This window comes from Pollicipes pollicipes, unplaced genomic scaffold, assembly GCF_011947565.3.
Source record: "Pollicipes pollicipes isolate AB1234 unplaced genomic scaffold, Ppol_2.1 Scaffold_3447;HRSCAF=4054_pilon_pilon_pilon, whole genome shotgun sequence".
Lineage (NCBI taxonomy): Eukaryota > Metazoa > Arthropoda > Thecostraca > Pollicipedomorpha > Pollicipedidae > Pollicipes > Pollicipes pollicipes.
Window position 1 is genome coordinate 9,792,662 of NW_023596297.1, and position 13,961 is coordinate 9,806,622.

Genomic DNA, 13,961 nt, shown 5'->3' on the forward strand with positions numbered 1-13,961 from the left:
GCCATCTTTCACAGATACTACTTCCACAGGTGGTTATGTAATATTTCCATCTTAAATGGCGCAGGATTGTGATGATGCAGTTACATGCGACATGTTTCTGTCACCTCCGTTTCGTGATATTCCAGCGTCGGGTGGATGTTGTGCAAGTCACAAAATATACTCGGGTAACAACACAAACAGGATTCAAGAGTTCTGGAGTCTGAAGGGGCTGGGGGGAGGGAAGCACGAGAGGTTGCAAGTCGTCTTGCTCTGACATTGGCTTTCGCTGTTTGGAAAAAATACTGAAAATACACTGGGTGCGTGTATTTGGCTGGTACCTCCGAGGATGTGCTGTTATCCACGAGCGTCTCCAGGTCGCGGAGCCAGCCCATGAGCGTGGAGAGGCCCTCTGCGACCAGCCGGTCCCTGACCTGGTCCAGCCAGGTGGGTCGTGCGATCTTCCCATACTCAATGATCTGCAACAATACGGTGCCGAATGACCCACCGCCCGCGCGACTCGAGCCCATCGGACGCTGCCACTCCTCATTCTAAGGATGGGCGCACAGCACGTTGAAGGAAATCGCCCCTCCCGGCGGACCAGGGGCCACACAGCATGCAGGCGCTGGGCAAACATCAAATGCCAGTCAAGAACAAAGCGTCATTACCAGCACGCGCAGTTTTTCAACTTTCAGGCCAGAAGACCTAAAATATGAAAGAAGCTGGCATAACAAGATCCTGTTATCCTTCAAATTTGACGCGTGGCTAATCAGAACAGACGGCCAATTACGGTTAACGGCTCAGTTTGACGTATGGCTAATTGCGATACAGGCTGAGTGGGGTAACGCAAGGCTCGGTCAGGTGTAAATACCTACCACAGCTTCGATGAAAACGCCCGCAAGTGGCATGCGATGCAGGCACGTCACGCGGCGGACGGCTGGTTAACGCTGCGCTGACGCGAAGCACCGCGTCACGAGAGAAGTCGGCACACGCAACTGGCCAAGGCGTTGGTCCCACCCGGTAACATGCTCACCTCCCTCAATGGTTGGCAGATGATGTGCATACTGGAGTAGAAGGCCGTCTCCTTGCTGAAGCCCTTCCCCATTTCGGTCTCAGCCCGCGTCTGAATATGTTTCACCCAACGCCGGGAAAATGTGCTCTCTGAGCGCCTCAGCTGAAGACAGACGACAAACATATCAAAGGCGTGCAAACAAACCCCAGATAAGCAAACATAATTGCTGTCCAGCACAGCGACAAAGGAAGTCTTCATAGTAGAATACGTCTGTATAGTGGTGAACATCCAGCATGTATCCTTGAGCAAGATCAACATTATATAAACCAGCACTATCCACTTCAACATCCCAAACTCCTCCATGTTATAACAAACTGGGGCAGAACCCACCCTTACCGATAGATTCTCCAGGCTTTTGAAGTACATGGACGAATAGTACGCTGCATAGAGCTCCATCAGCAAACGACGGGCTAACGTCATGTCCTCTGTGCTCATCTGGTCACCGACGCGCCGCTCCATCGGACTCGTGGGGGTCGGCATAACGCGGCACATCAGACACTGCCACGGCCCCCTGCGGACAAGAGGATCACGGCCGTCAAACGCGCCACCGACGCACGTTCGCAGCTGCCACCGCAAGTGCTGGCACCTAGCGACAGGCACAACGCTACGCGAATCACACGACGGAACGACACAGCCGTACGAGCCTCAGCCGGACGGGAACGCTCTCAGCCAGCTGCAGCGCTCGACGCTCAATCTGCTCACCGGCCGTCGCTCCGGCCAGCTCACCTGTCAGAGTGGTCCGCAGGACCGACGTAGCATTCACGGTGGAAGGCGCGCTCGCAGTAGTCGCAGAGCAGCAGCTCGCCGCCGTCCCAGCACAGCACGCAGTAGCTGACGTTGGGGGACGGGCGGCCGCGCTCTGGCGGCTGGTGCGGCGTGTCGGATGGGCGACCGACGTCGGGCCCGTCGAGCGACGAATCCCCAGATGTCCACCCCGCTCCCGACTGGTCGCCCTCCGCAGCCGGGGCTGGGGCGCTGGCCGAAGAGCCCGGTCCTGCGCCTGTCGCCGCGCCGGTACAGTCAGAAGAGGAAGACGACTGGCGCCTGGGTTCGGTCGACACCTGCTGCCGGTCAAGGCCTTCCGTCGCCGCCCGGATCGCACTTGCAGCAACCGGGCCGGAACTGACCTCGGCCGTGGCATCGGCAGCACTAGCACTTTCAACACCGCTATCAGAGACGCACGTTTCACCAGAGCCCCCGATGTTTGACGACTGAGCTACGTCGTCACCAGATACCACAGGCTGACCCAGGTCTTCCGCAGCCTCATCAGACCGGTGCATATCGTCTGCAGCGGGAGGTTGATCCTGTCCTTCACAGCCGGGAGGCCGGTTAGCGGCATCTGCATAAAAAGCGGACTGGTCCGCTTCCTGAATGAGCGGAGACGAATTATTGTCTCCCGTCGCAGGTGACCCGTTCGTTTCTCCAGAGAGCGGAGTCTGGCCCACGCCCTCAGCGGCGGGGAGAGACTGACTAATCTCCCTCGGGGACACAGACTGCTTCGTGCCCTTCGCAACGAGAACACTTTGGTCCACCACTCCCGCAACGGGAGGAAACCCGACTGTTTCTGTAGAAGTCAGATCTTGGTCCTTGCTATTCGTAGCGGGCACAGGCTGCCCGGTTTCGTTACAATGCAGAGGCTGATGTACGACTTCGGCGGCGGGAGAAGACTGCTCCATGCCACCGGAAGGGACAGGCGACTGGTCCGTGTCTTCTGCAGGGCACGGACACTGGTCCTTGCCCGCAGCGGCGGACGGAGACTGGTCCCTGTCTCCTACAGTAGGATGACACTGGTCCACATGGTCCTCAGAGGGCGGAGAGAAACCCGCGACGTTCGTATCAACAGACACCGGCGGCGAAATTTGCCCCGACGGCGCCGCCGGTGGACTGGGACGAGCCACCGCCAAGGCGGACTGGGACACCGCCTCTGACGGCACCGCCAGCGGACTGGGACGAGTCGCCACCGGGGCGGACTGGGGCACCGCCTCTGGCGGCACCACCAGCGAACTGGGACGAGTCGCCACCGGGGCGGACTGGGGCACCGCCTCTGACGGCACCGCCAGCGGACTGGGACGAGTCGCCACCGGGGCGGACTGGGGCACCGCCTCTGACGGTAACGCCAGCGGACTGGGACGAGTCGCCACCGGGGCGGACAGGGGCACCGCCTCTGACGGCACCGCCAGCGGACTGGGACGAGTCGCCACCGGGGCGGGCGGGGGCACCGCCGGGGCGGACAGGGGCACCGCCGGGGCGGACAGGGGCACCGCCTCTGACGGCACCGCCAGCGGACTGGGACGAGTCGCCACCGGGGCGGACAGGGGCACCGCCTCTGACGGTAACGCCAGCGGACTGGGACGAGTCGCCACCGGGGCGGGCGGGGGCACCGCCGCTGGCGGCACCGCCCGCGGACTGGGACGAGTCGCCACCGGGGCGGGCGGGGGCACCGCCTCTGACGGCACCGCCCGCGGACTGGGACGAGTCGCCACCGGGGCGGGCGGGGGCACCGCCTCTGACGGCACCGCCCGCGGACTGGGACGAGTCGCCACCGGGGCGGGCGGGGGCACCGCCTCTGACGGCACCGCCAGCGGACTGGGACGAGTCGCCACCGGGGCGGACAGGGGCACCGCCTCTGGCGGCACCGCCAGCGGACTGGGACGAGTCGCCACCGGGGCGGGCGGGGGCACCGCCGGGGCGGGCGGGGGCACCGCCTCTGACGGTACCGCCAGCGGACTGGGACGAGTCGCCACCGGGGCGGACAGGGGCACCGCCTCTGACGGTAACGCCAGCGGACTGGGACGAGTCGCCACCGGGGCGGGCAGGGGCACCGCCTCTGACGGCACCGCCAGCGGACTGGGACGAGTCGCCACCGGGGCGGGCAGGGGCACCGCCTCTGACGGCACCGCCAGCGGACTGGGACGAGTCGCCACCGGGGCGGGCGGGGGCACCGCCGGGGCGGGCGGGGGCACCGCCTCTGACGGTAACGCCAGCGGACTGGAACTAGCCTCTACCCGGGCGAGCGGGTGCACCACCCGCGGACTGGGACAAGTCGCCGCCGGGGCGGGCGGGGGCACCGCCTCTGACGGCACCGCCCGCGGACTGGGACGAGTCGCCGCCGGGGCGGGCGGGGGCACCGCCGGGGCGGGCGGGGGCACCGCCTCTGGCGGCTCCTCGACGCACAGCTCTATGTCCAGCGACTCTTCGGCACCATCCTCGGATGAACTGTGCCGATCGGCGTGGTCTGGGGGCGCGCAGTTGCGCAGAATAAATTCGTCCGTGGCCAGGACACCCGGAACTGAAAAACGAAACACGCGCGGTTAAAGCGCACGGCCAGGATTCCACCCCAAGCGACGCTCGAATCATTGCTAACAGGTATATTCTGCTTTGTACTTCAAGGAATCCAGTAAAATCCACAGGCATATCCGAGCAACTACATGTGCTAAGATTAGAGCTTGCCTTATAACCAACATCTTTCGCTGTCACTTGTGACCGAGATCCAGGAGAGCGCGGCAGAAATCACCATAACATGCCGCCGCACCTCGACTGGCAAGCGTTGTCTGCGCTTGGCGTATCTGTCATGCTCAAAGTTTACCGATACGTACCATGACAGTACAGCAAACTGGTTTCTGAAGCTACAGCACGTAGCAAAACGCAAAAATAGACAATCACGCGAAACTCGCAGCACCATACATGCTCATTACAATGGAAACCAGCACTTGGCCTCCCGGTACGCACTGTCAACACAACAATGCTGAGCTTCTCACCTGTCATGGTCGCCGAGGCGCTGTTTTTCCCTGCGTTGGCGAGCGACGAAGCCTCATCAACGCTGCACGAAGAGTCCTTGCTCTGGGAGCGCGAGCCCCGCGACAGCGGCGAGCCCGGCGCGGCCCGTTCAGCCGGCGGCGAGCCCGGCGCGGTCCGTTCAGCCGGCGGCGAGCTCAGCGCGGCCCGTTCAGCCGGCGGCGAGCCCGGCGCGGTCTGTTCAGCCGGCGGCGAGCTCAGCGCGGCCCGTTCAGCCGGCGGCGAGCCCGGCGCGGGCCCGTTCAGCCGGCCGCGCCCGGCCGGCCGCCACATTCTGCGGCGGAGAGCGCGGCTCGGCGCGGTCGGCGCCCGGCTGCCGCGGCTTGCCGCCAGACGGCCGGCCGGACGCGGGGCGCGGCTGGGGGACCTTGGTCCCGGGCCGGGGCGCCGGGGGCGCCGCCTCCTGGCTCCGCCCGTCCGACGGCCGGTTCAGCATGAAGCGGTTCGGCTGCGTGTCGGTGGGCCGCTGCGGCACCAGCATGTCCCGGTCGGCTCGGCCTCGCTTCAGAGGACGGGTAGACTCCCCGTGGCCGACCTTCGGGTCACGTCGGGTCGACTGGCTGCTGGCGCAGGACTGATGCTGTTTTACCTGCTGGCCGGAGGGAGCGTCCGGCTGTTGCTGCTGCCTTTTCTGCCGAATAAGTGGAGGCGCAGACTGGAGGTGGCTACCCTGCGCCGCGCCGCCGCCAGACGGCCGGCCGGACGCGGGGCGCGGCTGGGGGACCTTGGTCCCGGGCCGGGGCGCCGGGGGCGCCGCCTCCTGGCTCCGCCCGCCCGACGGCCGGTTCAGCATGAAGCGGTTCGGCTGCGTGTCGGTGGGCCGCTGCGGCATTAGTATGTCCCGGTTGGCTCGGCCTCGCTTCAGAGGACGGGCAGACTCCCCGTGGCCGACCTCCGGGTCACGTCGGGTCGGCTGGCTGCTGGCGCAGGACTGATGCTGTTTCGCCTGCTGGCCGGGGGGAGCGTCCGGCTGTTGCTGCTGCCTTTTCTGCCGATTAACTGACGGCACAGACTGCAAGCGGCTACCCTGCGCGGCGCCAGCGGCGTGCTCCGCGCGGACCTGCCGTCCTGCCACCTGACCGTCAGATAGTCCCCGCTGGCTTCCCGCGTTGGCGGCCGGGTTCGATCGTGACAGTCCCGTCCCCTGGTCGGCGCCCTGGGACCTGACCTCCGGCTGCCCGGGCGCACTCCGCTCTGCCTGTGTCAGCGATGCCCGTCCCTGGAGGCTCGCCTGGGCCCCATGAGCGTCGCTGCGTCTCCTCTTCCGTCCGGGCTCCAGCGGTGCCGTGTCGACCAAACTGTCGGTGCTACCGCGCCGCTTCTCGGCCCGCTGCGCAGGCGGCGCGCCTGCAGGCGCCGGCGTCCTGGAGCCATTCTGAGAAACACCCGCGCCACTCCCAGATGTGACCGACGCTTCAACCACGTACACCGCCGGCGATTGGTGGATGATCACCATCGGAGGAGCAGGCACCGCGGGCAGCACAACCTCCTCCTTCAGCAGCCTCGTCACTTGCGGCGGGGAGGCGCTGAGCGGCCGCGGGAGCGCAAAGTCGGCCGCCTGCGCCGGCGCGGCGTCCTCGGCCGTCCGCGGTGCCTCGCCGGCCGGCGGCGGGTCCCCGGACGCCACGGCCGAGGGCGGGGGCTCACCGCGCCTGCGCCCGCTGACGGCGGGCGGCGGCGGCTGGCCTGACGCGTCGCCCATTAACGCGTCCAGTGCGTCGTTCAGAGCCTGGAGGGGGTCGGAGGAGGGCGAGCGGCCCACTGTCGGCATGGCGCCGACCGGGTCGCTCAGCGAGAAAATCTCGCTAATGCGCAGCGGCGACGCGCTATCGGTAGCGGCCGTCGCCAAAGTCGGCTCGTCGCTGGAGACGCCGGTCTGGGGGACATCCAGAGTGAGCGCCTCGCCGCTGGATACGCCGGTCTGGGGGGCATCCGGAGCGAGCGCCTCACCGCTCGGGACGCCGGTCTGGGGGGCACCCGGAGTGAGCGCCTCGCTGCTTGAGACGCCGGTCTGGGGGGCACCCGGAGTGAGCGCCTCGCTGCTTGAGACGCCGGTCTGGGGGGCACCCGGAGCGAGCGCCTCGCCGCTGGAGACGCCGGTCTGGGGGGCACCCGGAGTGAGCGCCTCGCCGCTGGAGACGCCGGTCTGGGGGGCACCCGGAGCGAGCGCCTCGCAGCTTGAGACGCCGGTCTGGGGGGCACCCGGAGTGAGCGCCTCGCCGCTGGAGACGCCGGTCTGGGGGGCACCCGGAGTGAGCGCCTCGCCGCTCGAGACGCCGGTCTGGAGGGCACCCGGAGCGAGCGCCTCGCCGCTTGAGACGCCGGTCTGGGGGGCACCCGGAGTGAGCGCCTCGCTGCTTGAGACGCCGGTCTGGGGGGCACCCGGAGTGAGCGCCTCGCCGCTGGAGACGCCGGTCTGGGGGGCACCCGGAGCGAGCGCCTCGCCGATGGATCGGCCGATATCTCCCAGAGCAGGTGGCGTCCTCGTCCGACCGCCGGCCTCCGCTGACCGGCCCGTCCTCGACGACCCCTACGACGTCACAATGGCGTCACCAGTGCGTTAACGTTTGTAGCGCGCATGGTCATCTTACCTACGTAGCGGAAGTGACAGTTTGGTTAACCACTTATCGCCTAGGACCAGACGAATGCTGGTGTGTGCAGCAGAGTGGGCATGTCGGTCTGCCTGCCGTATAATCAATATGCATTTCAAAAGTGCGCCGGGAACCCGCGAGCAACACTTCGGTGTGCTGAAACGAATCGCAATGGATTGCACAGTATTCATCTCTTCTTCCAACATTATTCAGAACCAGCGTTCCAACGTAACAAGTTACAGGACACAAGCAAAGACAATTGAGGAAAGGACATTGAAGCGACAAACACGAGGGGAATTTCATGCAGCGGCACACGCAAACTTACTCATTCGAAGAAGTTATGCCCGTAAATATGTCCGTCTCATGCCCACCCCGAATGACTACACATCGTCTTAGAGCACCGCAGCATGACAAAGAAGAACGTGGCCTACCTGGGCCGCTTCGGCGTCGTTCTCCTCGTCCTCATCGTCGGAGAGCATCCGTTTTCTGCCCAGCGGTACCCGGAACTCCTTGTCCAGCGAGAGCTGGCGGGTCGGCCGGGACGGCTGGGGTGTGGCAGGGCTGTGCCAGGTGATGGTCGGCTCTGGAGGCTCCGGCTCGGTCGCCACGCGCTGCGCCGCTGCCGCGCCTTCTCGCGCCGGCTGCCACCGCTCGGACGACGGCGACGCCCGGAGCTGAGCAGCCTGAGCAGGCAACGCCGGCGTCTGTCGCCCCGGAGTCGGCTGTGCTAGCGGTCGCGGCGTGCTGTTCCACGAGTGCGGCGCCGCCGTGGCCGTCCTCCCCGCCCAAGACATTGTCTGGGCGGGCCGCTCTCTGATCACGGCCTCTGACGTCATGAATTGGTGCTGTAGGCTCTGATCTTGCATGAATTGCTGCTGTGGGTTCTGATCGCGCATGAATTGCTGCTGTAGGTTCTGATCCCGCATGAATTGCTGCTGTGGGTTCTGATCCCGCATGAATTGCTGCTGTAGGTTCTGATCCCGCATGAATTGCTGCTGTAGGTTCTGATCCCGCATGAATTGCTGCTGTAGGTTCTGGTATGACGACGGCGGCAGACGCGGAAACGAAGGAAGCTGCTGCGGCTGTTGATACCGCGGGCGCTGCTGAAAGTGTGCTGGCTGATACGAGGGAGGCGGCTGCAGATGCTGCTGCTGCTGCTGCTGCCTCTGATGCAGTCGCCGCTGACATAGGTCGCGCGCTGGTGGCGACTGCTGGTCGCCGGCGGTGGACGCGGCGAGCCACCTGGCCAGCCGCGACACCTCCTGCTCCTCCTCCTGGGAGGTCCCCGAGAGCGCAGCGGCGGCCCCCGGCTGGTGCTGCAGAGCCGGCGTGCTGGGCGTCGGCCCCCGGCCCGCATCAGGCTCGCCCCGCGCGCGCAGAGTCGTCCTGGTGTGCAGGACGTTTATCATCTTCAACAGCTCCGGTCGAATTGGTTCCAGATTGCAGATGGTCTGGAACAGCAGCCTGAGGAAGCTGAAGCCGAAGTCGGAGCCCATGTTGAGTTCCTGCGTCAGGACGTGGTGCGTGACGTCCAGGAGGGCCTTGCAAAACGCGGACTTCTCCATCGGCTGGATGCAGAACGCCCCGTCGAAGAGCACATACGAGCACGAGCACATCATGTCACCAATCCCTGGAAACGTTATTTCATGGTCATTATAGCATGACATATGGGCGTTAACATCCAGCCCATTGCGTTCCCACGTCAGCACTATAACACAATTTTCAACCAAGCTTCAAACGAAAAGAGCGTACACAAGTACGTTTCATGACGAAAATGCATTGCATACACCGTAGTTTAAAGCAACGGCAAGGGTACCATGGAGGGATGCGAGAAACAACCAGCTGTTGTATATATACTTATTAGACATATTATACTGTATGTACTATATTATGTATGTATCACACTATATATATGTATATATATATATGTATATATATATATATATATATATATATGTATATATTTAACTGTTGTAATATCTATGAACCCAACGTTCAGGTCTGGGATCCCATACGATACTTTCGTAGATTTCAGCATGGATCCTGGATACGGGGAAATAATTTATTCAATGAAATAGATCTCATGGCTTGGCCACATCCACTGTTTGGTCGAACGCCATTTAAGTATCCCAGATCAATGGATGCTTTAAGTCTTGCGAACGGCATTTTCTGCGACAACAGCAGTACAGGAGCGACAACCTTCCTTCAAATGTAGGATATTAAAACCTTCAATGTAGGATATTAGAAAGCAATGCTACATTACTCATGACTGTCTGCAGTGGAGCTGCCTCCAGGAAAAAAAGAAAGAAGAAAAGAACGACGGCATCTATGGCAGGAGTGTGTGATGTGTAATGGTACTGTTGAAGCCAAGTGTAGTGCCTGGGGTCCTCAAATTTTAAAATATTCTGACGCAGTAACTTACTGTCAAATGGCACGACCCGACGCATTTGCAGCTTAGGAAGTTTGTTTTCCATCTTGGGGTTCATATCCACACTTTTAAGTCGTTTAGTTATCCCGATGACATGTCTGAAAGGAAAAACGAAACGCTGTAATCCAGGGTCACGGGGGTCATTAGAAGAACCGTGCGACCATTTCGCTTCGACAAACATCATATATGTAGTGTTCTCTTGCCATGGAAGTTGGTCTGCGATTTTGTCTCTTCGTCTCAGTCTTGTTTCTGACCCAGTGGTTTACTACACTTTCTGTCTTCGCTTAGAGATAAAGCCGCTTTATATAGGGCAAAAGGCATGCCCTCACGCTAGCTTTCAAGTTCGCCTAACCAACCTCCAGCAAGTCCGCAAAGGCATCGGCACCAGGCCAAGCACGACAAGCAAACGTGAGGTTGCTTGGCGGGATATCGAGCCACGCAGGCCATCGAAAGGCTGGCGTCCGACGCCGTGTGGGCTCCGACGGTCAGCTGGCGTCCGACGCCCTGTCGGCTCCGACAGTCGGCTGGCGCCCGACGCCGTGTCGGCTCCGACGGTCAGCTGGCGTCCGACGCCGTGTCGGTTCTGACGGTCAGCTGGCTTTCGACGCCGTGTCGGCCCCGACGGCCAGCTGGCGTTCGAGGCCGTGCCGGCTCCGACGGTCAGCTGGCGTCCGACGCCGCGTCGGCTCCGTCGGTCAGCTGGCGTTCGACGCTGTGTCGGCTCCGACAGTCAGCTGGCGTTCGACGCCGTGTCGGCTCCGACAGTCAGCTGGCTCCGACGACCGGCGGGCGGCGCGCGTGCGGCCGACTCACCTCGAGTTGTTGATTAGCGTCAGCGGCCGACCGTTCTCCATCAGCTGCTGGGCGAAGCTGTCGAGGTGCGCCAGCCTCATCTCCATGAGTGTCACGTTGTTCAGGTGACCCAGCAGCTCGCGCTTGTACACGTTATACTTCAACTGAGCTACCTCCAACTGTCTCGAGAAGTAGCCCTTTAAGATCTCCTGCTGCCTGGGGCGGGGAGAGGGATAGGTCAAGTGACCTTTACGTTGCGGTCAGCAGGACAAAATGGCGGATGGTGAATAACAACATTTAACAGCGTAATGACAGTCAACCGCATCAACCAAACATGCGATACTGCACTGTGTATGACCAAATGTAACCCGCCTGCTTGAAGACTGAAAGTTGTGACGGTAGGCAGATATTGACAACTCGTGAATCTTGTCGAACGGTAATAGAAGCGCATGTGATTGCATTGCCCACTCATGCAAGCCGTTCCGAACTTCACAACGTCATGAACTTGTCCCTGGTGTTTGCTATCGATGAACCCATACGGCCGACCAGAGAGTGCTCAGCGAAGACCACGGTTCAAATAGCGGTACCAGTTGCCTTTTGAGGTCTCTCAATACTGTCGACAGCTTCTAGCCACTATGCAGCAGTCAGCCGCACTCTGCTGATACACCCTGCATCGATGAACACCAGGTATGACATCGCTCGACTCACTGCTTGCACAGGGCTGTGATACGATCCAGTGCCGCCAACATCTCCGTCTCTACCTCCGCCACTCTCTCCTGCAGGCTCGCCCTTCGCTTTTCAAGGGTACTTCGAAGCTCCCTGGGATGACGGAAACGACAGTGAGACAGTGATTTTCTGCCGCCCCGGACACCTGCTCTGCAAAACAAGCGCATACATTCCCTCGAAAATGGTGTGAGGGAATAGGGACCGAGGTGCTACCACAAATAAGCACGTGTGATGTGATGAAAAGTTCAAACCAGACGTGCCATAATGGGAATCAACACGCATTTACTCTGGTCACTATCATGCGAATCTGCAGATAAAAACATTCCGCCCTCAAGTCTCATCAGAAGGATTCTGATGCCATCATCTGATGCCAGACAGCCATGGTCCAGAGCTGTAGGCCGACACCGCTGCTGTCTCGGCCACCGATGCACGCGATCCAGCAGATTGTCAATGAAATGCACCCAGAAGAGCCGCAAGCCCCCAAAGCAGACGTCACTTCGCTACACGTGATTGAGAGCTGAACTCGGCAGCACCGTTCGTGGCAGCGCTGCGCCATCTACCGTCTAGTTCGCAAGAACGTTACTCGTCTATTTTATGGCTTTGCGCGGCCGTTGATTGCGCTGATGTACGGTAAATACGGTTGTGTCGTGTGTCATTTCCGGGAAGGTTTGTCGCACGAATTAAGCTCCCTCATCAGTTTGGCCAACCTTTGAGGATAAGAGAACCCCTCCAGCCATGGCGAGAAATTACGGCAAAATTAGCTGGCAACGTTGCATTGCGATTCAGTACCGAAAACAACAATCAAGAACTTTTATTTGAAATGGCACAGATGTGACTCGCTTTGCCGGGGCCGCCGTTGACGTCGGCCCACCGCCAGTCCGTCCCAGCAGCCGCCTGGCAGCAGCAGCGGAGGGCGCGTGGCGGCCGTCCGGACTCCTCGGACAGGCAGCCTGCGCGCGCGCCCGCCTCCAGTCCGGCCCGTTGCCCGCCTCAGACACAGTTCTGTCCTGACTTCTGAGCCTCACCGACCCGCCAAAACAAGCTGAAGACGGCAAACGTTACCTAAAATGAGGGCTTGATGGCAGTGGCGTTACTTTCTGTATGTGTCAGACGACACCATTCCGCATAATACCGTCTTTTTGGGCCTTGGATCATCTTTGATGGAAAGAAAAAGGACACTTATCCGTTGATAGCATTCGATCAGTTCAATAAGGGCTTTATGAACCACAACTCATTCTAAGCGTTCCATACAAATGCAGCTTGGCATCGGTTTCAAATGAAGATTCAATCCTCAACACGAAAACGATTGCGAAATCTACCACCTCTTCTCATGAAAAAACGACATGAGAGACGCAAATTGAAGTGACAGAAATCTGAAGAGAAATCAGAGTGTAGGGTATGCTGGTTCAAATCTATCGGCTCAGCCCGAGAACCGGTTTTAGAAAGTAGCACCTCTATATGGCAGGACAAAATAACTTCAGATTCCCACGGAAGGTCCCCCGGCGACCGTTTCTCCGTGTTGTTCCGCCGGCGCATAGCTGCTGTACGCGTATACTGGTACCTTTGATATACTGGTTCCAGCCCATTCGCTCCCTTTGCCACTAACTTACACTGAGAGCTTAAGCAATGCTTTAAAAAGTACAAATGTTACAACAAATATACAATTATGGCGCGCTCAAATATGCGTTCGCCACAAGCGGCCTCGCATTTCAACTTTTAGCTGATACATGTTGGGTTCATTGAGCGGTGGGTGGGCCCAAACGATAGTGATGAAGTATTCGCAAATTCAAAACGTCCGATATTCCGCAAATTTGCTGATAGTTCGTGGTTTTATTTCCACGCACTACTACATCGTCGTTTCACCACGCCGGGAGGGGTCAAATCTGTCGCCTTGTCGATTGAATGGATAACTCAAAAACTGCTAAAATAACGGCTATGAATTAAGGTTTCATCAAGTCAGAGTGATGTCATGTTCGCCGATTTTTGACAAAAGCGTGAAGCTGACTGACATGAAAACGGACCTAGTGAATATATTCCATATTTGTAAACGGGAAGTGAGTGCCAATATCAGGTCATCATTCATATGCCTTGTTGTGTTTTTCCAATATTAAGGCGTATCAAATAACACAGCTATTGATAAACAGTACGCTAAAAATGTTTGGCCGCCTCAAAATAATGAGACATAATACAACACGTCCTAGACCAGGCTATAGACAATGTCTGTACCGCGTTCCACGCGGTTTTTGTAACAATGACTGAGCTATGACCTACAATGCATAGCAGCGTATGTTGGCAGTGCCGATGTGTGCCCGGACCCCCGGCAGCGGACGGCGGAGCTCCGGGCTGCCACAGTGACGTGACCGGGCGGCGAAAGGCGCTTTTGCAACTCGATCCGAGGTCACACGTCAAGGTTCCATCCGTTAGCCATTTGAATTTGAATTTGGCGCCACCGTTCTTGAGATAAGCAGGCGGTATCAAATCTGCCCATCCGGTGTTGGTGGTATACATCCGAGGGACCCGGTCAACGTTCAGTATGCGAAACATGGGAGCACCGGCCTTTCAGCCTCAAGTTCCCATACAC

The 13,961-nt window shown here is 60.1% G+C and overlaps 1 protein-coding gene across 1 annotated transcript in view; it reads right to left on the minus strand.

Annotated features, from left to right (window-relative positions):
- The window catches only part of LOC119091594 (tripartite motif-containing protein 66), a 34,140-nt gene that overhangs the window by 1,238 nt on the left and 18,941 nt on the right, over positions 1-13,961 (minus strand). The window contains exons 4-14 of the mRNA XM_037214403.1: positions 11,363-11,473; positions 10,676-10,870; positions 9,857-9,960; positions 7,866-9,064; positions 6,535-7,373; positions 4,807-4,979; positions 4,198-4,337; positions 1,775-1,914; positions 1,385-1,559; positions 1,010-1,150; positions 318-455 (exon numbers count right to left, since the gene is read on the minus strand). Coding sequence (XP_037070298.1) covers positions 318-455; positions 1,010-1,150; positions 1,385-1,559; positions 1,775-1,914; positions 4,198-4,337; positions 4,807-4,979; positions 6,535-7,373; positions 7,866-9,064; positions 9,857-9,960; positions 10,676-10,870; positions 11,363-11,473 — 3,355 coding nt within the window. The remainder of the gene's footprint in view (positions 1-317; positions 456-1,009; positions 1,151-1,384; positions 1,560-1,774; positions 1,915-4,197; positions 4,338-4,806; positions 4,980-6,534; positions 7,374-7,865; positions 9,065-9,856; positions 9,961-10,675; positions 10,871-11,362; positions 11,474-13,961) is intronic.